This window comes from Lampetra fluviatilis, chromosome 54 (genome assembly GCF_964198595.1).
Source record: "Lampetra fluviatilis chromosome 54, kcLamFluv1.1, whole genome shotgun sequence".
NCBI lineage: Eukaryota > Metazoa > Chordata > Hyperoartia > Petromyzontiformes > Petromyzontidae > Lampetra > Lampetra fluviatilis.
In genome coordinates, this window is record NC_136328.1 from 759,742 (window position 1) to 784,717 (window position 24,976).

General features: G+C 53.1%; 1 protein-coding gene and 1 long non-coding RNA gene across 3 annotated transcripts in view; both read left to right on the forward strand.

Annotated features, from left to right (window-relative positions):
- The window catches only part of LOC144949574 (uncharacterized), a 207,398-nt gene that overhangs the window by 34,163 nt on the left and 148,259 nt on the right, over window positions 1-24,976 (forward strand). The gene's annotated exons all lie outside the window — the stretch shown is intronic.
- Window positions 101-17,469, forward strand: NUTF2 (nuclear transport factor 2). 2 transcript variants are annotated; one of them, XM_078879504.1, is made up of 5 exons: window positions 101-212; window positions 8,380-8,488; window positions 10,828-10,899; window positions 11,631-11,729; window positions 16,126-17,469. In XM_078879504.1, the coding sequence occupies exons 2-5, from the start codon at window positions 8,390-8,392 to the stop codon at window positions 16,240-16,242; spliced, it is 387 nt and encodes a 128-aa protein (XP_078735630.1). In that variant the 5' UTR covers window positions 101-212; window positions 8,380-8,389; the 3' UTR covers window positions 16,243-17,469. The 2 variants fall into 2 exon arrangements, with proteins under 2 accessions (XP_078735630.1, XP_078735629.1); XM_078879503.1 differs by lacking the exon at window positions 101-212 and adding an exon at window positions 243-327.

The following is a 24,976-nucleotide window of genomic DNA, read 5'->3' on the forward strand; positions in this document are numbered from 1 at the left end:
GCATCCGATTGGTCACCCGCTCGCGACGCCCCCCCCCGCGTCGGTACCGGTCGCCGCAGGCCGCGGTTTAGCCCTGCGCAAGATGGCCGCCATAGTGGCGCGCGCGCTGAGGACGTCACGCGCAATCGGCATCCCTCCCATATCCATGCTCCCGCCATTCTCGGGGTTTCTGTTCAAAAATCCTTGCCGAGGCCCAGTGCGGACGCGCCGCGGTAAGCGAGAGGTTCTTCTCCTCAACTCGGCACTTCTGCTTGTTACAATGATATGAGCGCACGCCGCGAGCGGGTAACGTCCGCTGGGAAGAGCCCCTGTTGTTTCGGTGCGACGGTGAGTGGGATGGGCGCCCACGCGGTTTGAATAGGATCGGGAGCCATGTGTGTGTGTGTTAGAACGTGTGTGTGCAGGAGTAAGGGGAAACCGGCCATGTACAAGTGATCTGTTGCGATACGTGCCAATGATATATATATTTATTCTAGTAAACTTGACGCGCGACCAAAAGTTTTTGATGTACGTTGTGGGACGCGATTGGTCGGAATGTTTGGGAGAGCCGCCGCCGGCTTTCTTTCGCCCCGGGGTCCCGGGTTGAAGCTTCTCCCCGGAAAGGCGCCCACACAGCCCCGTCTCGTCGCAGTGTCGCGACGAGGGCTCGCGGCGTCGCGTCTAGGAGACGGAGAAAGTTGGGCAGGAGGAGCTCTCCGGTGACGTCGCTGCGGTGTCTTCTAGGCGTGTGTGGGTGTGCCTCTAAGAAGGCCGTCGTGCTGTTGGAGTCGTGCTCCATCCACTTGCTGGGCGAAGGCCTCCCCAAGCCCCCCCCCCCCGACCTCGTGTAAACGACCTCGCACCTGCTCTGCACACGAGCTCGTTTCATCGCTCCATCTCCACGCGATGGAACGCGTCTCTCGGACGCGTCCCCCCCATTCTTTGGCTTCCGCTGTGGTCACACAGAACAATCGGCAGCACAAAGACTCCAGTGGCCGATTCGCCAACACGGATGAGGCATTATCACGGCAGCGACGCACACCGCTACTCCCGGCGCAATTATCTGTCTCGACCACCTCGGTGTAACTGATAGTTGTTGTTGTTCTACAGCAGTGAAAGACAAACAGAGGCTACCACTCCCGGCATTAATCTCGACCATCGTCCATCAGTCCCTTAAGTTTGAATTATGCCATTAACCTGCGAATGTTCACCAACACAGGCGTTTCTATCTTGATTTGAAGCTTTCGTGACTGCAGGAATCCATACTGTTTGGTTCTTTCGGTAAAGTCACGTAGGTAGAAATAAAACAAAATAAATCACGACGTTTCGATAGCAACGCAAGCCATCATCTTCCGGTGAAAATCGCGATATCCGCGATGTCTGCTGCCTTGTGAAGAGAAGCTGTTACCACCAGCTTGTGTTGCTAACGAAACGTCGTGATTTATTTTGTTTTATTTCTACCTACGTGACTTTACCGAAAGAACCAAAGAGCATAGGCGTTTTTCTTTCATTCTCTCTGCGATTCCAATCACGCTTTAGGCCATGCTTTGTGGCCACACGTCCAAGTTGCAGTTTTCAAATGGATTATATTGTTCAACTAATTGGCTGCGTCCCACCAGAATGTATGTATACCAGTTATATTTTTTGTTTGGCATTGAGTGTATATGTAAACAACAGTCCGAAGATCCTTTAAACCATAATTAATGGAACGAACATCACATTCGAGCGAGAAAATTCAATTTAAACGCAGTTATGTAATTTATCTACGGCGATCAATCCGCATTAAACAATAACATCCGACATATATATTTTTTATCCAGTAATGATATTCTGTTTCATATTAAGTGCAGGGCATCCGAGAGGACTGGAGATGGAGTGATGAACTCCGTTCATATGCAGGTGCTGGGTGACTGTTGTGTGAACGGTGATTGTTGTGATTCATAATTGATTTACGTGTTAGATTTACTCCTTTTAAGTATTATTTTCCCTGTCATGGAAATGTGGAATTACGATGAGCTTGGGGGGATTTTGATTAGGACTGCCATAAATATCAATAGTATTTTTTAAAATCTGAACCCAATTCTGGGCGTGGAATATCCATGGTATGGCTCGTTTGCATCCAAGCAAAGTGCTTGGGTGCACTACCAACCATGTGTAACACACGTGTTGTATATAGCCTGCTATGGGGCTACATTGTGGCCAGCCAGAAGGCAGTGTTGAACATTTTATAGTTTAACTGCATTTCTGTGCACCCACATCTATTCCCTGTCTTCACCAACCCACACGTACACCAGCATGGTGAAGTATGGTCAAATATTCCTCACGACCCGCACGGCATAGGGAGGCCCTCATTCAGCAGTGGGTTGACGCAAGGTGGTGGTGTGTGCATGTGCGGGCGTTAGGGGTGAGAGTGAACATGCTCAAATGGTTTTCGTACAGTTGAGCAGTTGCGGCTAAATGCAGCTTTATTCTGAGTCGAATATGAATGCGTCAATTTCAACTCGAAAATGGCACAGAAATAGCAAGTGATAACAATACAATTACTGCTTTGTTTTGTCAAGTAAGCGCCTCGTGCAGCAGCAGCAGCAGGCTTAATCCTGACACTGCACCACCACAGAGCGATGGCGTGAACAGCAGGGTGGGGTTGCAATAGCAGACGTAGCCACAACGTACTGACTGACTACAGTCCTGCGCGAGGGAATGCTGCACTAACACCAAGTGTACACACACAGCCTCACCACGTGTACACACACAGCCCACTCTTGTCCATACACCGCTGGATGAGGACATTCACATACCGTGCGGGCCATGAGTGTGTTTTTTTCCACCATATTTCACCACACTTCTCTGAGTAGGTTGGTGAAGGCGGGTAGCATAAACGTGGGGGGCATCAGAGTACAGTACAACAATGGAACTTTTTGCACTGCCCTTTGCTGGCCATCACGTAGGACCCATAGCCTTATGACAACCCGATTGTACTGTCCAGGCTCAACTTCGCTTAGCTTCTAGGATCTGACGGGATCGGGTGCATTCCGAGTGATTTGGTCACGGGCATTAAGAGACGTTGATCACACCTGTGTTGTGATGTCAGCTGTACTGTGGGGTGTATGTGTACGTCAACGCTGTATGCAGGCAGTTGTGGTTTTATGGTGGGAAAACTGCGTAGAATGGTATAGCCTTGTGTGTAGTACAGTCATTTGCGAATTCTATTTCCTTAATTTAACCATAAGAGAGCCCATTGGCATTCACTGATTCACATTGTAAGAGAGTCCGACCTGGTTGCCTAGACACTGGTATTACTGTATTATAAGTACCTTGGAACTTACGCAGGTTAAGGACGTCACGTAAAAGTGGGCTCTGCGCAGGACACGTTGGTGGAAGGGGGATGATGGCCGGTGGTCGAGACTAACGATGGAATGGCATCACAAGCAGGGAATGCGCTAGAGCGGTTGACCACTGCAACAATGAAACTGAAATCGGCACGTATGTAGGAAGAGCTCGATGGATTGTATCACCAAGTCCGCGAGAGATGCCAATGGCCTGAGAGGAGGCCTTCATCCAGCAGACTATGACATCACATTCGATCATAATTTTACGTTACTTTAAAGTTCCTCCTTGCTAGAAGGCGAATTAAACACTGTCACCTATGTGTCTCTTGAGACAATAATCGAAATTCACTTCTGTTTCAGTCGAATTTATCAACTTAAGACAAAAATCTCTGCCTCACACAAAGTAGAACCCATTTTATGGACCCTTGTAAGATGATGGGCCGAGTCTTCCCCAGACCATAATTTTAACTCCGCAGCCTTCCGATTGTGAGTCGGAGTATCCTGACCACAGCAATGCATGGCCGCGTGCATTCTGGACGTTCTCATTTTGCCGATGGCAATAATCGACTTGCAAGGTGGCATTTAATATTACGTTGTTACAGCAGCCAGTGAGCTTAAGTGTGAAATTATTTTCAATGTATAATATTGTATGTACGGCGTTTCCTGTCCTCTTCAAAGGTCGAGTTTGAGTACTTGAATAGCTGGAAGGGTCAGTGACGTGCCATTGCGGGATGACTTTGCTGTTTTGAAATTTAGAACATGTTGGCGTGCTTATGTGTAGCTTTTAATCACAGTCAAGCATTTTAAAATGAATTACGGGATTAAAACTAAGAACTTAACGTTTCAAAGGTCATAAACACAAAACCCAGGGTGGGTTTTAACGACGCTTACATTGTTGACGATGTTAATTAATTAAATCATGAGAATAGGTTTTCCCCTTTTTTCTGGCGACAAAACAGGTGTAAAGATGTTAAAACACCAAGCTGAAACCTTTTACAAGGAATCCTGTTTGCGTTTAACCACAACTTGTGGTCAGAATGCAAACAAAAAACGTACTCTGATAATATATGCATTGTCCTTGAAACTGATAGGCAATGCATATATTATCAGAGTACGTTTTTTGTTTGCATTCTGACCACAAGTATTGTGGTTATTGCAGACATGATTCCTTGTAAAAGGTTTCAGTTTGGTGTTTTAACATCTTAACACCTGCTTTGTTTCCAGAAAAAAGGGTAAAACCAATTATCATATTTTGGTACTGGCAAAGTCCCATGATGTAAATTAAATAATGTTCCATCAACCAAAAGTCCTTATGAATTAATGTTATTGCAGCAGAATTTGAAAAATATTGTACCAGGTTAGATTCTTCAGTTTGATCAGCAGCGTGTGTGGCCTGTAGCTTTCTCAGTGCCATGGTATATGTCAGTAAAGATGCATCCCTGCAATGGATTGTTCACAACACTGCTGGCATAAAGACCTCTACTGGAGGGGGAGTTTTTGGCCTACTCTTCCACACGGGCTCGATGTCTTGGAAGAGCTTAGAACCCACACGTGGCCTCATCACGTACGACCTGCCGTCGGCTCTCTTAGAAAGCGACGTCTGGTGGAGGCCCTTCTGCGAGCGGTGATTTGAGCCAGAAATTTCACGGCTGCGCCTTTATCTCTTTTTTTAACCGTAAATTTGCCTTCGCAAACCTCGGCGTGTTGAAGAACAATCCATCAGGGCCACAGTTCACAGCTCTGCTGTGTCTCTGACTGACCCCCACGCCCCTCCTGGTGGCCCCTCCCCCTCGGCACGGAGCACGTGGGCGAGCTGTGGCAACTTCATGCTGCAGAACCGCAGGCGGAGTTTGACTTCTATATACTTGGGGGGGGGAGGGGAGTGTTTGCTTTGTCCCTCACATTCGGAATCGCGGGTGCATACAATTAATTAATTTGTTTCTAATTTAAATTGCAAACAACTCAAAATAAATTAATAAAGGTGTCCAGTTTGGGGGGGGAGGGGCCTTGCCCCCCGTGACCCCCCTCCGCCCATGAGTAGAACACAGCCCCGTGTAATGCAGCCCTTAACGTTTACTAAAATGTAGACATTTGCCTTTCTTCCGTGGCCAATGGTAGAGCTTTTGAGCCGCACCTTCAACATCACCAGGTTCATAATAAAAGTCCTGCTTTGCGTAGAGTGAACAGCCGTTGTCCTACGGATAGACTGACTGCTGCAGTGGGAGTGAATGTGCTGTTTCCACCATTGGCCCACCTACGGAGATGAGTGCTGCCCCTAACGTTTAACGATGATTCGGAATTTACGACTGCATAGGTTTATACGGTTGGCCTATACAGGTTGCCCCTCGTGTAGTTCCTCACGATGTCCGACATTTCACTTCACATGCTGGAAGCTTATTCAGGAACTGCAAGTTTCAGTTCTTCAGGATAACACATCAGAAATGCATCGGGGAGCTATTCGAAGCGTTTCCCTGCTCAAGCGAGCTACGAGGACCATTCCTATCCCCCAATGTTGGCCCCGGGCTAGCGGGGGAAATGCTGTGTTTCCGTGGTGGGTGCCAGTGGGTCTAAGGGACAACCATTGTAGGTTGGCAAAGAAAGTGATAACCAATGATTTAATTGGCTGCAAAAGGAATTGATAGCCTGGGTCGCTCCTTGGCTAGGATTTGGTGATCACAACGATCTGGTCGTGAGAGAAGTGCTCTAACGCAGCATCACGCAGCCAGATTCCCAGTTTAAATTTCATAGTGGGCTATTCAACTATTTACTTTCTCCGGCTGTATAATTTTACATGTCTTTGCAAGTGCTGTGCTTGTTCTGCAAATCGCGGAGTAATATGTACAAAAAGCGATATTAGTAATCGTACTATAGCAGTGTTATTCTTGTCATTTTGAACTAAAAAGTCTTGACTTTCGGGACCAGAAACACTTTAATCGCCCGTTGATTCGATACATTGCATTGTTTATCGATCGCGATATTCAATGGGAGTGAATTCGTTCATTTTGTACAACTCTTAATTACGACTCTTAATTAATGACGATTCTTAATTAATGACGATTCTTAATTATAGCCTTCCCATTCAATTTGGTTGCGAAGGAAACCCGCGTGAGTGACCTGTAACAAAAGCTTCCCTCTCTGCAATGGGGCTCCTACACGCTGCCTCACCTGTGGTGAGAGCGGTGAGCACAACCTTCACCTTTGTCTTAATTGTAAGGCTCTGTATAATAATGTTTCGCCTTTAACAGCTTCGCCGTTCGTGCAAATTGTAGGAGCGGCGAAGCGTTTCCCACACAGCAGCGCAGGCTTATAGTCTATTAGTCAACATCTCCAAGCCCCCCTGTCCCCCCCTGTCTCCAGGTTTCTAAGGCAACAACACACAGAGAGATTGCATGTCCATGTCTCTTCGTGAACTCAGAGTAAGACATTTGTGTCGTCGTGTGTATTGGTGTTGATAAGGCAATGTTTTCACGTTGATTATCACTGTGTCCTGTCGCCATACCATGGCGTGGACGTTCCTTTTGGCGCAATCTCGAGTGTTCCTGCACGGTATCCACACAGCAGCCTGAACACCCCCCCCACACCCCTCCAGGGGGGGGCACGCGGCACGGGGTGAGAACCACTGCACTCGACCCTGGGACTGCAGTTCACTCGCTCGTCGCCCATCGTGGGTCTGAAGCCATAAGGTGCAGTGGCGTTGATGTATACAGACAGCGGCTCCTTTATTTAGCCACAGTCGGCAAGCAGCACCTGTGCCGAACTTTACACGGTGGATTCACGTTGTATCGGCGGCTCGAAATAGCCTCGCCTGGTAGAGAGGGCGTGGCTAGTGGTGGAGAGGGCGTGGTTAGTGGTGGAGAGGGCGTGGTTAGTGGTAGAGAGGGCGTGGTTAGTGGTAGAGAGGGCGTGGTTAGTGTGGAGAGGGCGTGGTTAGTGTGGAGAGGGCGTGGCTAGTGGTGGAGAAGGCGTGGCTAGTGGTGGAGAGGGCGTGGCTGGTGGTGGAGAGGGCGTGGCTGGTGGTGGAGAGGGCGTGGCTGGTGGTGGAGAGGGCGTGGCTGGTGGTGGAGAGGGCGTGGCTGGTGGTGGAGAGGGCGTGGCTGGTGGTGGAGAGGGCGTGGCTAGTGGCGCCCCGCGGCGGCAGCATCTAGTTGAGAAAATGCGAGAGGAGGAATGCGCGATGTGGAGCGTCTCTCGTGTGTGTGAGTGTGTCTCTCGTGTGTGTGAGTGTGTCCCTCGTGAGTGTGTGTGAGTGTGTCCCTCGTGAGTGTGTGTGTCTCTCTCGTGTGTGTGTGGGGAGTGGTGTAGCAGTTAGCGCTACGCTGCGCTACGAACCCGGTGACCCGAGTTCGATTCCCGCTCACGGCCATCACCGGTGACGATTAGCTGAACCGGTCCTGGGCCTCCCCTAGGTCGACTCGGCCTCAAATGAGTACCTGGTGCAGTGTGTAAACATCGTAACTGGAGAGACAAAGGCTGCCGGGAGTGGTGCTGGCCACCCACCCTCTCGTGTACCATTCCGGCCTCCAAAAGTTCTCGCTAATAGCACTTGTCCCAACAGTCTGTTACGGCTATACGGGGATCTTTGTCTTTGGGGTGCGTGGTGTGGCCAGTAAGTGTCAGATAATTAATAAACACCGAGATGAAAAATGGTTCGGACGTTGCCACGTTCCGTTGAGCATTGAGGGAGTTAGACGGCATATCGCGTGTGGTGGGGTAAAGTGTGGGTACTGCCGCCTTTTGCCAACAGTGGCGTGAGCGAGTATTTTCAGGGATGCACCGTGTTCATTGGCGCGCTGTTGCCGGATAGCAGTTCCGCGCGCTCTCACCACAGGGGGCACGAAGCAGAGTCAGTCACACGTCGCAATGTCGGTTTTTTCACCGTCCCTATTGTGCCAGCGGAATCGGTCGTTTTGCGTGTCGTGCCAGCCGCACGACTCGGCTTCCGCGGCAGAAAAGCAACCCGGCGGCTCCTGTACGACGAAAGGGCTGTCGGTGGCCACCTCGCTGGACCCGTCTCGTCTCCGTGCGATGGTGACCGTGCGCGGGGTCTCTCTCCGCGTGTGTTCTTTTGCAGGGCGAGCGCCATGGCCGCCAAGCCCATCTGGGAGCAGATCGGCGCTGGCTTTGTCCAACACTACTACCAACAGTTCGACCTCAACCGCTCGCTGCTGAGTCCCCTCTACGTGAGTCGCGCCGGCGCTCTGCTCGCTGGCGTTCCCCCCCCGCGCCTGCCTCGGCTAACACAGACAAACGCTGGGCGTACGCGCCTCTTGTGCGTGACTCCTGTTGGCTTGAATGGAGATGAATCAAAGCTACCTTGCGGGCAGCAAAATCTATTGTTGTACTGTACTATGCTTCCTTGCCACCGTGCCTTCGCCGAACCAACACCGACCGGCGTGGTGAAGTATGGTCAGTCTCCGTCCAGCAGTGGATTGACGAAGGGCTGTGCGTCTTCACGTATGAAGCGATCGCCAGCGTTCGCTTGAACGGAGATCTTTTGCATTGCATGCCATTTGCTGTAATAGATATCTGTTAAAATAAAATACATTTCCAGTGAATAAAGATCTCCATAATAGGGGCAGCACTCTCCCACTCGCTCGACATATGAGAGTCGTGGCCGTCTCTTTACAGAAACCGATATTTTAATTCTCAGGGCTGGAATTTAGCCAAGTGAAGGACAGAACCAAATTTAAGGTGATGGGGTTATTTTGTGCATTCATTGGTGAGACCGGTTTAATAGCAAGCGGGAGCCTGGGTTACAACCCAGGATCTCAGCGCTCTGACCTCTGACCCACCCGGCCACCTCGAAAAACAAGCAACTCTCTTAACAAGTGGACACAGACAGGCTGGGTGTCCTGGGCACCCCACATGCACTTGAAGCTTAATCAATTAGAAAAATAGACGTTAAAAATCACAGTCCTGTGCGATGCCATAGCAAGCTTTACTGCCTTGACGTTTTATTAAAATCCATTGAGAGCGCTGTGTCATTGGAGTGCTGTATGAATGTGCTTAGCAATGATTAGAATGTCTCAATTCTGGGAAAGTATTTGAAGGATGCTGCCCTGGTATCATGGTTAACGCACTGGACTTGCAATCCAGAGTTCGCCTGTTTGATCTCCTGGCACGGCAGTTGAAACCATTGGCAAATTTATTAACTCCCTCTCCTCCGCCTTTGCTCGCCCAGCTTTATAAATGGGTCCGCTGCAGTTCGTCAATCACAGTGGCGTGAACAAGAAACTTCAGGGCTGCACCTTTACGGTTTCTCTTTTTGTAAAAACGCTTCTGGCTTGTAACAGACAAGCCATGACATGGCCTGCCTGTGTAAGTATCTACAAGAACCAAATGTTTTTTTTCCTTTTAAGCAATCTGTGAGTTTTTTCTGGGTGCTCTGGGTTCTTCACACACATATAAACATATTAATGAATTGGTTCAAATAACATTTTATCTTATAATATATAAGACTGCAGAGCTTGGGCACATACATGTTCGGCAATATTACAGCAATGTAGCAATGCGATGGAGGCTGCTGCCTTCATTTTGAATGAATGTGAACGGCGCTTAAATGGAAATCAATCTCAAAAAGAGCAAGTGTGTTGCGTTTGTAGAATATCACTTGAAAATGATGCTTCACTCCTGATACATTCCTCCTGGCCAATATAAAGGCACCCAATATCAAGGCACCCTCTCCAGCAGTGGTTCCTGGCAACTGTGGTGCCCTTTGATTGTGTTGGCAATGTGCGTTTCACTGGGTTTACTGTCAACATTTGAGATAAATTACTACCAAAAAAATATACGGGATTTCTCCTTGTTTTCCAGCGCCGTGTTCTAAGTGCATTTATTCATTTAAAATAAGACGCTTGCATAATTATTCTGGTCTCAAAAAACTTATTTTATAAATATATTTTTAAAAAATCCATTCTAGTGATTTTTGGAGCAGTTTTTGGCATAGTTGGACGGTAATTTCTTGTTCTTCTCACCCAGTGTGAATGCATTCATTGCTCTAGCATTCTAGCCATGATCATTGTTATATCATTCTAACTGTGATCATTGTTATAATATTCCCGCTGTGATCATTGCTATATCATCCTAGCCGTGATCATTGCAAGAGCTGGCGCTGTCCCTTAAGTAATTGATTACCGATTTTCGGTTCCATTTCCTGACAACAAATCGGACGTAAAAATAGGTACAAAAACATCTCGCCTCTTCTCATGTGGGGCCGCTGGACGGGAGGTGATGGGCGGAGTCTTGGTGATGCCATTGTCGTATCTGTCGTCACACTGGGCGTGGCTTGTCGGGGGTTTCCCTCCTTCGGGAGTCCTGGATAACAAAGGGGCTCAGGTAATTTACCGCAAAAAAAGTTGTTTATAATCTTCAGTTGGATAATCGACTCCATCGACTTAACCGCCCCAGCTCCAACGACGACAAGGTGGGGCGGGGGGGTCACGCTGGGTGAATGCACGGCTGTGATGCGTTTGTGTGCGGTGTCGTTTTCCCCGCTGTGTTCCCGCGTGCGTGCCCACAGATCGATGCATCCTGCTTATCCTGGGAAGGGGAACAGTTTCAGGGAAAGGCAGCCATAATGCAGAAGCTCACGGTAATCCTCCTCCTCGACCTCCCCTCTTTCTTGCTGCACTGCTCGTTGTCGTCGTCGCCGTCGTTGCTACTGTTGATTGGGCAGCGCGGCGAACGCACCGCACTACCATTGTACAACAAACGGAGCGTAAATGTGGTGTACGTTACCCGGTTCGTGTTTCGTACGTAACGTGTAGGGCCTGCCGTGGCCCATCCGGTGTTCCGTTTTTGTCTTTGGGTCAGGTGGTAGTTTTATGTAAAAATAATTTAAATTAATCCATGGACCACTGGATTGTCACGCTTACAGAGATACTCTTAATGACACTGCCATTGGATTGTGAAAATTTTGACCGGTGAAGATCCTCGCCGGTAACTTCCGAATTTTCACGACTGAATTTAATGTCAACTTACGACGACATTTTGCTCAAACGAGACTTTGAGCTGTTCATGTAGCAGGTTCGGAAATCGGGAGTTTGACCACAAAAACAACGGTGAAAGATGCATTGGGAAGTAGGGTCAAATACACCCCTGCACGACCCACACGGCATGGGGAGGTCCACATCCAGCAGTGGATCGACAAAAGGTCTCCTACACGTGCTTGTGCACGGGCTAACCCAAAACCTTGCCACAACGGCTGCATTCAAGGTCCTAATCGCCAGCGCCGTGCGGTTTGCAACCGACGCGCCTAGTTTCACCTTTGCCCTTGCTCACGCGCGTGAATCTGTGCGTGTGTTGCGTGTGCTGCTCCTGCAGAGTCTGCGGTTCACGAAAATAGCGCACAGCATCACAGCACAAGACCACCAGCCTACACCAGACAGCTGCATTCTCAGTATGGTCGTGGGTCAGCTCAAGGTAAGCAGTGGAACGCGCACGCAGGTTTGTCACGTCTTGCCCCCACCTGCCTACTTTGCTGGCTCTTTGGGCCAGCGTGTGTCTGTCGCTTTTCCACTGGGTAACCGTCTTGGTGGTAGTGGCGGTGGAACAGTTGCACGCTAGTTCGCGTGCTGCACTATGAAATTGGGGTGACCCGCATTTGTTTTCCCGTCCACGGCTAAAATCGGCGTCGAGTGATATCCGAGCAGGTGCTGGGTTCCGACCCGCTCCATCAACCCGCATTGATGACCAGCATGGTGAAGTATGGTCGAACAACCTCCACGACTGACGCAGCAGGTTGGGAGTGGAGGAGGCCTTAGTCCAGCATTGGATTGACGAAGTGTTGTAAACAAAAAATATCTTTGGAGATCTCGTGCGTACGATTGTAGAACTCGCACAGCGGAGGGAGTTGCCTCCAGCTCTGTCCTAACTGGATGAGAGCGTGGCTCTCAAGAGCTACAGATGGTCCCCTTGCATCACTTGACCCTGTCTCGCGTCATGTCCACCGTGGTGAACTGCTATGATTGGTCGACGTTCCAGCTGGAACTGTGTACGTAGAGACCTCCACTTGTGACGCCATGTAAGCAGTGGGGCAACCCCTCGAGTGGTGAAGGTTGACTTCTGTGGCAGAAACGTTGGGTAAAGCAAAACTTAGTGTGCAGCTCCCTGATGGCTGGTGAGGCCTCACCGTCCACGGTAGTGCAGCATAGCCAGCACCGTCCAGGGTAGTGCAGCATAGCCAGCACCCTCCACGGTAGTGCAGCATAGCCAGCACCGTCCACGGTAGTGCAGCGTAGCCAGCACCCTTCACGGTAGTGCAGCATAGCCAGCACTGTCCACGGTAGTGCAGCATAGCCAGCACCGTCCACGGTAGTGCAGCATAGCCAGCACCGTCCACGGTAGTGCAGCATAGCCAGCACCGTCCACGGTAGTGCAGCATAGCCAGCACCGTCCACGGTAGTGCAGCGTTAGCCAGCACCGTCCACGGTAGTGCAGCGTTAGCCAGCACCGTCCACGGTAGTGCAGCGTTAGCCAGCACCGTCCACGGTAGTACAGCGTTAGCCAGCACCGTCCACGGTAGTGCAGCGTTAGCCAGCACCGTCCACGGTAGTGCAGCATAGCCAGCACCGTCCACGGTAGTGTAGCGTAGCCGGCACCATCCACGGTAGTGCAGCATAGCCGGCACCCTCCACGGTAGTGCCACGTAGCCAGCACCGTCCACGGTAGTGCAGCGTAGCCGGCACCGTCCACGGTAGTGCAGCGTAGCTGGCACCCTCCACGGTAGTGCCACGTAGCCAGCACCGTCCACGGTAGTGCAGCGTAGCCGGCACCGTCCACGACGCCCGTAGTCCGGCACTGGAGGCAGTGAGGGAGTTGGTGGATCACCGCACAAATGTTGAGAAACTCTTTACCCCGTGAGTGGTGGGGCGTCGAGGAGCCATACCCTGGCTCGCAAGGAAAAGGCGGCTCACCAAAGTGTGGACTCATCTCCACCTGTCCCTTTATGGGAAAGTGTTACCCCCTCGCATGGGTGGGTGTTTTCCGTGTGCTGCGGATTTCTCAGACATGTATAAACACTAATTGGCTGAACTTATACACAGAGAACCGCAGAGCCATCTACCAGACTACACAGTCCCAGCTTCAGGCCATCCACCCTACTAAGTTCACGTGCCAATATGCAGCATATCAAGGGAAGATCACTTTGTACGGTCTTAATAAAATGTGCATAGATTACCTTGGAAGGCATAGACACATTGGCATGCGCAGTGCGCTTTCACAAACCATGCGTGCAGCGTGAACGCAAGTGCGGGCAGGTGTCGGGGCGAGGCAGCATCACGCCGACGCCGCTCGCAGAGCTCACGCCGTTCGTGTGCCCAAGACCGTATCATCTGGAACGTGCCCCACCTCGTCAGGTCTCGGAGGCAGAGCTGAGTTGAGGCTGGATAGTGCCCGGATGATGGGTGACCGTCTTGCACGCTGGGTTGTTAAAGGCTGCGGGGCTGCGGGGTGGGGTGGTGCTACGTGGGTTCGTGCAGATACCACTCGCCACGGATGTTGTTCGTGGTTAGGAATACAAATCAGGTCACCGAGTCCATGGAGCAGTGGGCGCTCACAATCTCAGCGTGGTGATGTTGAAAGCTCAGTTGGGGGTTGGCTCGGCCTCTATTTACTCTCGTGTTGGTAAATTGCGTGTGGTTACCGCTTTGAACGCCAACGCTGGTTGACTGGCGTCGCCCATCGGCACCCAGAATCCCCACCACTCGCTCCGGGGCTGTCATCCGAGATGAGCTCCACCCCACGCTTTGTGGAGTAGTGGGGACAACAATATCAACGTGTTTTACTTGACCTTGGAAGACGGTCAAGAGAAGGGTCCCTTGCAGCACCTTCGAAAATTACTTGGTGAATGAACACCGCTTCGTATTTTTTCGCGGTTGTTCCGCGTGATGTCTGACGTTTTGCTCCACGTGCTGGCAGCTACATAAGGAAATTAACTGAACTGCTCACTTCTTCCTCGGTTGTGTGTTGCTGGATCTCTACACCAGCAACGCCAGCAGCAGCCCTATGTGATTTGAGGGAGAGGATGTGCTGCTCAGTTCATTTCCTGAAGAGGCTCCCAGCACACAGGGTGAAACGTCGGACATTATTCGTGATCGAATGTTTTTTTTGCGTGCAAAAGGACACCAGAAAACTGGAGAATGCTCACGGGTGCGGAAGATAAATGTTGTAAAAAAAATCACTGAACTAGACCAGCAATGTGCCCAAGTCGGAAATCAAACCCAGGCACTTTTGTTGCTACGAGGCGCAAGTGTTACCACTGCGCTGCCAGCCTGCCGCCCACGCAGAGATGTGCTCGGCCCAGCGTTGCGTGCGGGCCCAGCCTCGACGCTCCCTCCCGTGCCCTGGCCGCCGGACTCAATGTGCGCACCCTCTCCCTCGGCCCTCTCTGCTCAGGCAGACGACGACCAGGTCCTAGGGTTCCACCAAACGTTCCTCTTGAAAAACGTTAACAGTGCCTGGGTGTGCACCAACGAGGTGTTCAGGCTAGCGCTGCACAACTTCGGGTAGAAGAGGTGCCGCCCTGCTGCCTCTTCCTTCCCTCCCTTCCTCCACGTAAGGACCCGGGTCTTCGCCCACTTCCTGGCTGCCAGTGCATTGCCTCCGTGTGCTGTGTGCGACTAACCCCGGTGATCCTCTCCCATAGTTGTCCGTAGCGGATGCTGCCTTGTGATGGTCTCGGTCGACTTGGCCAGTGGTGCTGTTGTTGTGCTTGAGAGGGGGCCGGCCTGTCGCTTATTTCACTTCCCCGAGGGAAGATGGTAGCCGCCCTCGTCTCTTCCACTGTAGCGAATCACGTGCTCATTCGTGGTAACGTCACGTAACAAGTTTCAGATCTTTCGAATAACTTATTTCCCATTGTCTATTTTAGTCGTCGAGCACAGGTCACGGATACACTTTTAGATATATTCTCGTGCGTGCGTGCGTGCGGCTGACACCACTCTACTTGTGCACGCATTGTGGCGTCATTCATTAACAAGCGCAGTCGCTCCGGAGTTTGAGCCGGAACTCCGAACTCTGATGCGGCTCTTGGCTGTCGTCTTCGTCTGCCTGCCCGACCAGTTGGTGGCGCTGTGGGTGAACGCTCGAATGGCAAAATCGGTACGGTTTGAAAATGAATCCTGGGCGGGGATCGGTTCAGTCCGACATCATCATCGTCATATTCGTCTTTCAGGGTTAATAAAATAAGCAACCCTTTGTGCAAAGTCAACGGAGATCATCGCTTGGATAGACCGCCACCTGCCATGGGAATATGGAATCTCCGCCTCCGAATCGGGGTCGGCCTACAAAGATGGGTGACGTGGTCTCGTGCCCGGTTTGAGCCGATTTCAAATGTGCACGAGCCGGCTTGTCCAGTTGTTCACTTCCAATGCTCGCCCCCAACCCTTGTGTACGTCATGATACTGCTGCCTTGTAACAGAAGCCATGTACGGAGTAGAAGCTGGCTATAAGCACAGCTTGTATGAGCACCAATGGAAGCAACGCACGCTTACGTGACACTGTTGGGCCCGTGGCTGAAGGGAAACTTCTGATACAAGGACACCACTTGGATACAAGAACACGTGGCTTTGCTCTTGAGGGGCCGTGCTCATCTCTGGCTTCTACTGAGATGTATAGAGAGAGACTGGCGCGTTGACACGTGGCCCCTCTGCTGCGCTGCATGAGGACCATTGTGTGAAACGTTAGCCTCCCATATATATTAACGACGTTGGTTGTGATCTTTATATATATTTGTGCTCGCACACCGCGTCCATTTGTGTTTTCCGCTCCTGTAGTGCCGTGCCTTAACCTCCTCCGGGTGCCGTGTGTTTTTGTGCAGGCGGATGATGACCAGGTAATGGGGTTCCACCAGGTGTTTCTCCTCAAGAACATCAACAACACCTGGGTGTGCACCAACGACGTCTTCAGGCTAGCGCTGCACAACTTCGGCACCTGAATCGGGGGCTCCCCACACCGCGCCTCCCGCCCCCACCACCCACCACCCACCACCAGCGCCGCTCCACCTCCAGTGCCGCTCCACCTCCGCCTGAAAACCTTTATCCTCCTCCGTCTTCCCCGCTTGTCGCCTTCTCTCCGCCTTCTCTCGTGCCGGCCCCAGCATTCCCTGCCATGTCTCGGCTACGCCTTGCTCTGCTCGCCCGCTCGCGATCCGCTCGCGATCCGCTCGCGATCCGCTCGCGATCCGCTCGCGATCCGCTCGCGATCCGCTCGCGATCCGCTCGCGATCCGCTCGCGATCCGCTCGCGATCCGCTCGCGATCCGCTAACCCCCCCCCAACCTGATATCCGGCCCAATCTTATCGCGGTGCACGCGTGTGCCCCCTTACGTGATCGCAGCTGTTGACGCTTAACGAACCTTGAAAGGAAAACTAAACGTACGAAATGAGGGTCGCACACGCGGTGCGCTTGGTACCACGCGCTCTCGTGGCAGAAGGACGACGCCTCTGCAGACTTGAGCTGCGCCGCAGTCTGACCCGACCGACTTTGGCGATAGCGACCACGGGTGCCAATTATTACCACTGTGTGTGTTCTTTCTGACCCCCGAACTTTGCAAGGAAGACTTGTGGCTGCATGAACATGTTTTGTCAAACTGGTTTAGACGACTTATAAAGGTGATTTCCAATTGCCAATGAAGTGACGTTTGCAAGTGTAATGAGGAGAGGCTGCTTAGAAAGCGTTTCCAATTGGCTTGATATGGGCAGATGAGCAGTCAAATGTTTTACCCGAAAGTTTAAGATAAAGCGAAAACGAAAATGACAAAAATTTACGAATGTTGGAAGTTGTCATTTTATTTTGGCTTATTTTATTTCGTCGTTCCCTTGCCCGCCGTCCTCCCCCCATTTCCCCCGTCGCATTGGCAAATGCTGGCAAAAGCACTGAATAAAGTTGACTTCACAGCTCTCTTCATTCTGGGATGATACCCAATTATACTTGACGCTTAATCGGCCACGCTCGTTTTATTTTCAGCCCTTGCTGCCACTTGGGCCCAACGAGCTCCCTCCTTGCCTCGCACGGACAGATTGACCTGCTACTACTTAGTAGGCCACGGTTTGATGATGCCCGCTCTGACTCTACACAAACGCGCAGAAGACCGCCGCCGCACACCGTTATCTCCGTGTGGCTTGTGTCTTGAATTATTGGAATGTTTGGCGGTTACCGACATTAAATCAGTTTTAGAAAAAAACTAATTGTGCCGTGAATGAGGGCTACGGTTTTCTGCCAGGAGGCGGGGGGGCCCTGTTGTTTTTAGGTTTGGCGTGTGGGCTCGGTTTGGGTGCACGCGGACGATGACGGGGAGTGCCGTTGTGCTACAGTGGGGTAAACAATTGGGGAGTTTTTGAAATGGAAAGTGGCAGAGAGGGGGTTGTGCTGTGGGATCCGTAACGCGCAGCACCGGCCAGTCGAGGCAGACGGCGGAGTGGCAGCCAAAGGAGAGGAACATGTTTGAGGAGAGTGCGAGAGTCACGACCCCAGAGGAGATGGAACCGTAAAATCGGCTCGTGTGTAGTTGCTGTGGATTGTGAAAGGTGGTGACGGCCTAGGGGGGGAGGCCTTCATCTCGTGGTTTGATGGCTGATATATTTTACAAATAATGTCACTGGTGATGCCCTAGAATCCCACCACTCCAGGCCCCTATGATAGTAAAAGGGAACTGAATTGTAGGGGGTGTGACTTGTTACAGGATTCAAAACCATGCTTACGAGACTACACGAATGCCACCCTTTCCACTGTACAACGAACAACCAATCTACACCCCACCCAGTCACCACCACCACTAAGCCTCGCCGACCAACAACCTGCCCAACCACCCCTACACACTGACCGCCCCTACACCGACCAACAACCTGCCCAACCGCTCCTACACAGACCACCCCCACCGCTCCTACACACTGACCGCCCCTACACCGACCAACAACCTGCCCAACCGCTCCTACACAGACCGCCCCCACACACAGACCGCTCCTACACACTGACCGCCCCTACACCGACCAACAACCTGCCCAACCGCTCCTACACAGACCGCCCCCACACACTGACCGCTCCTACACACTGACCGCCCCTACACCGACCAACAACCTGCCCAACCGCTCCTACACAGACCACCCCCACCGCTCCTACACACTGACCGCCCCTACACCGACCAACACCCTGCCCAACCGCTCCTACACAGACCGCCCCCACACACAGACCGCTCCTACACACTGACCGCCCCTACACCGACCAACAACCTGCCCAACCGCTCCTACACAGACCACCCCCACCGCTCCTACACACTGACCGCCCCTACACCGACCAACAACCTGCCCAACCGCTCCTACACAGACCGCCCCCACACACAGACCGCTCCTACACACTGACCGCCCCTACACCGACCAACAACCTGCCCAACCGCTCCTACACAGACCGCCCCCACACACTGACCGCTCCTACACACTGACCGCTCCTACACAGACCGCCCCCACACACCGACCGCTCCTACACACTGACCGCTCCTACACACCGACCGCCCCTACACCGACCGCCAAAACGCCACCCAACCACTACCGATCTTCGTCAACCGCGAATCCGCACCAAGGCAGCTGCAAGGCCCCGCGAGGGCCCTCTCCACACCGCGGTAGCAGAGCCTGCGGTGCCGTGGTTGAGAAGGCGACATCACACACTGCACTCCCACCACCACTTGGGCAGTTGTCATTCCCCAGTGAGGTCTCGCCACTCGCTGGGAGGAGGGTGACTTCGCATTGGGATTTCGTCCTACGAGCTCGTCCAGTGCTCTGCGCGTGTGCGGGAGGAGGAAGATGGAGCAAAAAGCTTTTCAACCGGTGGCGACTCGCTGCCCCGCGGACCTCCTCCCGTGCACGGTGTCAGTGGCTGCCCCTGTGATGGCTCCTCGCCAGCGAGAGGCGAGCGCGATATTTGAACTCGCAAGCCGGTAGACCGCCCCCGGTGAGTTACTGTGCTAAGGTTCTTAATGTGTTTAATAAGCGTCGCCTCGGCGTGCCTTAAGTACGCGCGGTGTGAATGTGAATGTAGAACGGGCTCGGGCAGGACTCCTCTCTGGAAGGGAGCGTGGCCGCTCGTCCAGAATGGTGACGGCAGCGGCAGGCGGGGAGTGCGGCCAGAACAGTCGCCGCAAGCCGCCGCCAATGAGCCGCAGAGCGGCACCACGGGAAGGAGGGGCGGCGGGGTGGGGGTCACGGCTGGGGGTGGGGTGGGGGTCACGGCTGTGGCGGGGTGGGGGTCACGGCTGGGGGCGGGGTGGGGGTCACGGCTGTGGCGGGGTGGGGGTCACGGCTGGGGGCGGGGTGGGGGTCACAGCTGGGGGGGGTGGGGGTCACGGCTGGGGGCGGGGTGGCCCTCTGCGGTCATTTCGAGGACCCAACTAATTGACCGCACCGTGCCCGATCGGAGGTCTGAATCACGACGTCACCGTGGAGACGGAGCGATGGAACAGCGACGCTCGCGTGTTTGAAGGCTCTCGTCCGGGCGAGCGGAGGACGCATCGTGGGCACGCGGCGGCAGAGCCGCGCCTGGACGCGCGGCGGCGTCGCAGCGCCGCCGCGCGCGGTGCGAGCGACCCCCTCCCCCCCGCGTCCTGGCCACGTGGAGTTGGGGGGGGCACGGAGCCAGCGTTGTGGGTCGGGGACGTGTGGACCGACTCGCGAAAGCAGCAGCAGCAGCAGCACAAAAAGATGAAGACATTTTCGCCGCACTTTGCGTTTCGATGGATGTGATTGTGTGATTTTTAAGAGTTGATATTCGATGGCAATCGATGCATTTTGGGTTATTTCCATCGCGCGGTGCGCGTGCACGCCCCGCGTGGTGCTGGCAGTGTCCGTTCTGCGATTGATGGCCAGAAAAATGCCATTCATGAGTCAGATGCCGATGTCGCGATCTGCCAGCCACGACGAGAGGGCTTCAGGTGAGAGTTGGTGTAGTTTGGCTGTTCCTCCGATGAAAGAGTGCAGACTAGAGTGGTGTGTGTGTGTGTGTTGAGCTTCTGCGCCCTACGTATCCAGCCGTGCTAATCAGAGGTACGGGGAACTAAACAGAGCTAAACACAAAAAGCAGTTCTGAAGAAATTAAATTTAAATCGAGATGATAATTTTAAAGTGCATAGCTTCAGTGGCTTCCTCATATCGGAAGGACTAGCGTTCCAGACGACCGCAGAAGCGCATCTGACAACGCGTGATGCAGTGTCCGTCTTTGTTGAATGGCCAGCCACAAGCTGATGCGAGGATGACCGGAGTTAGCGTGATGGTTTATGCCCCTTGACGAGATCAGCACTCTCCCTCTCCCACTCTCCCACTCTATCACTCCCTCATCCACTCTCCCTCTCCCACTCTCCCACTCCCTCATCCACTCTACCTCTCCCACTCTCCCACTCTATCACTCCCTCATCCACTCTCCCACTCTCCCACTCCCTCATCCACTCTACCTCTCCCACTCTACCACTCTATCACTCTATCACTCCCTCATCCACTCTCCCTCTCCCACTCTCCCACTCCCTCATCCACTCTACCTCTCCCACTCTACCTCTCGTTTACATACTTTTATATTTCTAGAGCAGTGTTACTGACGAACGTGTTGGGATGTTCTGGTTTTTGGTCACGCCGGATAGCGGTGTGAACTGATGCTAATCTATTGTTTATTAGACGGAAGCGAGTGTATACTTCCATTATCAGCCGTTCACCGGATGCCCACGGAGAGTGTCGGTGGCTCCGCCACGGAGGGGAGCGGGCGAGCCGTTCCTCCTCCGCCAACGCGTCTGTGGCGGAGGTCGCTGACCCCGCGCCCTGACCCCGCGGGGGGCGAGGGGGGCATTCTGGGGTGGTTTTGGCAGTGAAGCGCCCTGACCCCGCGGGGGGCGAGGGGGGCATTCTGGGTGCGGCGATGGTCGTAGGGGCCGGGTCCACGTTGGGTCACGTCACGTGGGTTTGGAGCGTGGCTCGCGCTCCCCGAGCTCGCCGATGCAGAAAATCCCACAAAGTCGTTCCGCGGGGCTCCACATCGATCGATTGGCCAGCGCAGAGGGGACAACTGTCACCCCGGGCAGCCGTGGCCACTTCAGAGAATCCCATTCTGCATGATCCACTCTGCCTCTGCCTTATCAATTCCTGGCTGGGTTGCTAGGGAGAAACTCGCGGAAGTTCACACCACATCTATTTTTTATTTGACCTGGTAAGGCCCCAATGAGCTTCATAGCTCCTTTTCAGTAGCGACCAGGATCTTCACCAATGATAGCTGAATGAAGTCACTGATCACGTGGACATTTATAGCAGCCAAAAATGCTCTAAACATGTGATGTCCATTCTAAATGATGCAGGAAAAAACCAGAGGACCCGGTTCAAAAAAATATTTCCTGATAATTTATTTGTTAGTTAGAAAACAAATAATAAATAATCATAAATTAATTCTCAATACAGTTATTTATCAACGATTTACCTCAGAAATGCATGGCAATGATGTGTTTTTTAATTGATATGGTGATGGGGCCCAGGAATGAGTCTCATAGCTCCCCGACTCCACGTCTCAGTCCCCAGACTTCTCTGCCACGCCACTGCATGGCAGTCAAATTCCTGCCGCCGTGTTGGGAGTTGACTTTGCAGTGGTACTTTTGATTGTTGAAGGGGGTTGTCTTTCACTCGATAGCCATGATGATGTATAGCTCATTAAATTGCCTACTTAAAAACTGGCCACCATAAAACAAATATTTCCATCAGGCCCCATGGTGCTAACTTCAGCCTCCAACCCTTATCGCCTCTCCCTGGCCTCTCTGTTGATGTGCCATGAAGAAGGGTCCACTGCCCGAAACGTCGCCGATGTGATATGTCTGTTCTTGTCAGTCCATGGTGGTGAGCTGTTGTCGTCGTGCGTGTTGAGGGGACTGTTCTCTCGCGATCATCGTCTCGCCGTGAACATTTAAATCGTATCGTGGGGAGCGATCTTGTGGTGAACGAAGACCCCCCCCCCGCCCCGTTCATTAATTCGCACCACAGGAACGAGCTCCACGTGTCAGCAGCGCTGCACGTGGAGCGCCTCGTCTCCCCGAAGCCACCGAGTCACCGGGCTGACGCTGATTGTTACCGGCACTCTGCTGGCACTGGGCAGTACAGCCATCAGCACAGCCACCGTGCCCCACTGATTGCTGAGCTGGCTGAGCGCTGGCTCATCGATCGCCCGTGTCGCGATGGTTGCCCTGCCCTGCGGCTATTGTCGTCACAGCTCAGAGGTTGAGAGTTGGACTCCCGCTTGCAATGCTGCAAGAGCGACCTTCGTGTGCACGCCGCGATGCCAAAGTTAAAGACCCAGAGGCGCGATGAGCCACAGGGAAGCGGGAAGGCAGCCAGGCGGTGAGACGGCGCCACCCCCGCCCTCCAAGCTCCGCGGTCCACTACTTGTGAAGGTGTTATCTGTGAATTAACGGTTGATTACATGTGGGAAGAAACCGGAGCGCCAGGAGAAACCGCACGCGTGCGAGGGGGAAACACTCTATCCCCGCACAGACATCCGTGCTGTGCCGCCTTCCCCTGGCGAGCCAGGCCTACGGCACCTCCTCGCCGCCCACGGATAGAGGTTGGTAGATCACACGCCACGTCCGTGTGTGGTCCACCAACCCCCGCTGCTGCTGCCGCCTCCAGGGTGGTGGATTACAGGCAGCGGCCACGTGCAGCAGCGTCGCCGTCGACACCGCCACGCGGCTCAAGCCGAGCCGCCACGAGGCGCCTCGGGGTGAGGAGGCCCCGGCGTGGAGCCCAGAGGAGGGCAGACTGCGAAGGGAGCCGTAGACCGCTCGCCACCAGCAGCCAGGGACTCGGGAAATGTCGCCTCGCCGCCGGCTCGAGTCGCGGGTTCCCCTCCTGGGGTCGCGCTGCTGCTGCTGTCACCATCCTTGAACCTCAGCCAGACCCGGACGAACGCTGGTGAACAGAGGGGAACTAAATTTCGATTTAAAGCTTCTTTCGTGACTGCAGGGATTCATCTTCTTGGTTCTTTCGGTAAAGTCACGTAGAAGGGAAATAATAAAATAATAATAAAACATAATAAAATAATTCTCACGACGTCGTGAGAATTATTTACACACACACACCACACACACACACACACCACACACACACCACACACACACGCACCACCCCACACACACACCACACACACACGCACCACCCCACACACACACACACCACACACAACAACAACAACAACCGCCATTCGCCACTAAGTGGCGGTGACGTCACCACGACGCTTGTGCCAGGCCATGTGCACCTTGAGGCCACGTGAAGTGTCGAACGCCTGCTGGCAGGAGGTCACGGGGCAGACCCAGGTGCCACGGGTCGACTGACCGAGATGACCGAGATGACTGGCTGATGCACCACCTGTGCCCCCTACTGTACCAACTTGCTGTGCTTTAGCCACCCGGCGCTCCGCTCGTTGTTGTGAGCGTTGCTCCTCCGCCCTCCGTTGTTGCTGGAGGGCGACTGCCTCCAACTGCCCAGTAGCGTCCTTCACGAGCCTCCTCCACTGAGGCCGATCTTGACACCGCTGGTACCAGTCATCGGCAAGTCCACTCAGCTCCACATCCTCCTGTACCACATCACTCCATCTCTTCTCCAGCCCGTGCCGCGCCCGTTTAGCCCCCTCGATCCGGCCGAACAAAAGCTGTTTAGGCATGCGGTGGCTGGGCATGCGGGCTACATGACCCAGCCAACGCAGCCTTGCCTGCCGGAGGAGCTCACTGATGGGACTTTGCCCAGATCTTTCAAGGACTTGTGAGCTCCTCACACAATCCAGCCTGGTTAAACCCAGGATGGATCGTAGGCAGGCCAGCCTAAATGTTTCCAACCGGCGAAGATGCTCCACTAGGGGGGTCCACGTTTCGCAAGCGTAGAGAAGGGAGGGAATGACCGTGGCCGAGAAGACCTGAAGCTTCGTGCGGAGCGACAGACCAGGTAGCTTCCACACAGCGTTACGCAACCGATGAAAAGATATTGCCGCTCGACTGATTCGGAGTGAGACCTCTGCTGATAAACTGGAGCCGGTCATAAGCACACTGCCCAGGTATGGGAAACTCTCCACTCTCTCCACAACTGCCCCATCACCAATTGGGAGTTGTGGGGGTGGAGTGTCCGATGGTACAAAATACCCAGGCGGGTGCTTAGTTTTGGAGGGGCTGATGGTAAGGCCCCACCTCTTAGTGGCATGCTCCAGTCTCAGCAGCAGCCTCTCCAACTCCTCTTCTGAATGAGCAGCTATTACCAAATCATCGGCATACATAACGTGGTTGACCAATAGGGAGCCATCCCTTGATCGCACCCGGGCGTCGATCAGCCTCCCATTATATCTGTACCAAATGGAAATTCCCCCGGTACAGCTATTGAAGGCTTCACGAACTACGCAGTCGAAATAGATGTTAAATAATGTGGGAGCCAGAGGACATCCCTGTCGCACCCCAAGGTGTACAGGGAAAGGCTCCGACTCCCGGCCACGTAGTTTTACCCGGGCCCGCTCACCATCATGAAGGTCCTTAATGATCGTGAGCAGAGGGTCAGGGACTCCGAAAGCACGAAGAACCCAGAGCCCAGTCCTACTGATGGTATCATAGGCCTTGACCAGGTCAATAAAGCAGAGATGTAGGTCTTTTTGGAATTCCCTACACCTCTGCTGTAGCAGACG

Excerpts from the sequence above, each read along its gene's own strand:
- NUTF2 (XM_078879504.1), top strand. The coding sequence starts at position 8,390 with ATGGCCGCCAAGCCCATCTGGGAGCAGATCGGCGCTGGCTTTGTCCAA. Across the intron at positions 10,900-11,630 it reads CCATAATGCAGAAGCTCACG|AGTCTGCGGTTCACGAAAAT; the intron begins GTAATCCTCCTC and ends CTGCTCCTGCAG. Across the intron at positions 11,730-16,125 it reads TGGTCGTGGGTCAGCTCAAG|GCGGATGATGACCAGGTAAT; the intron begins GTAAGCAGTGGA and ends GTTTTTGTGCAG.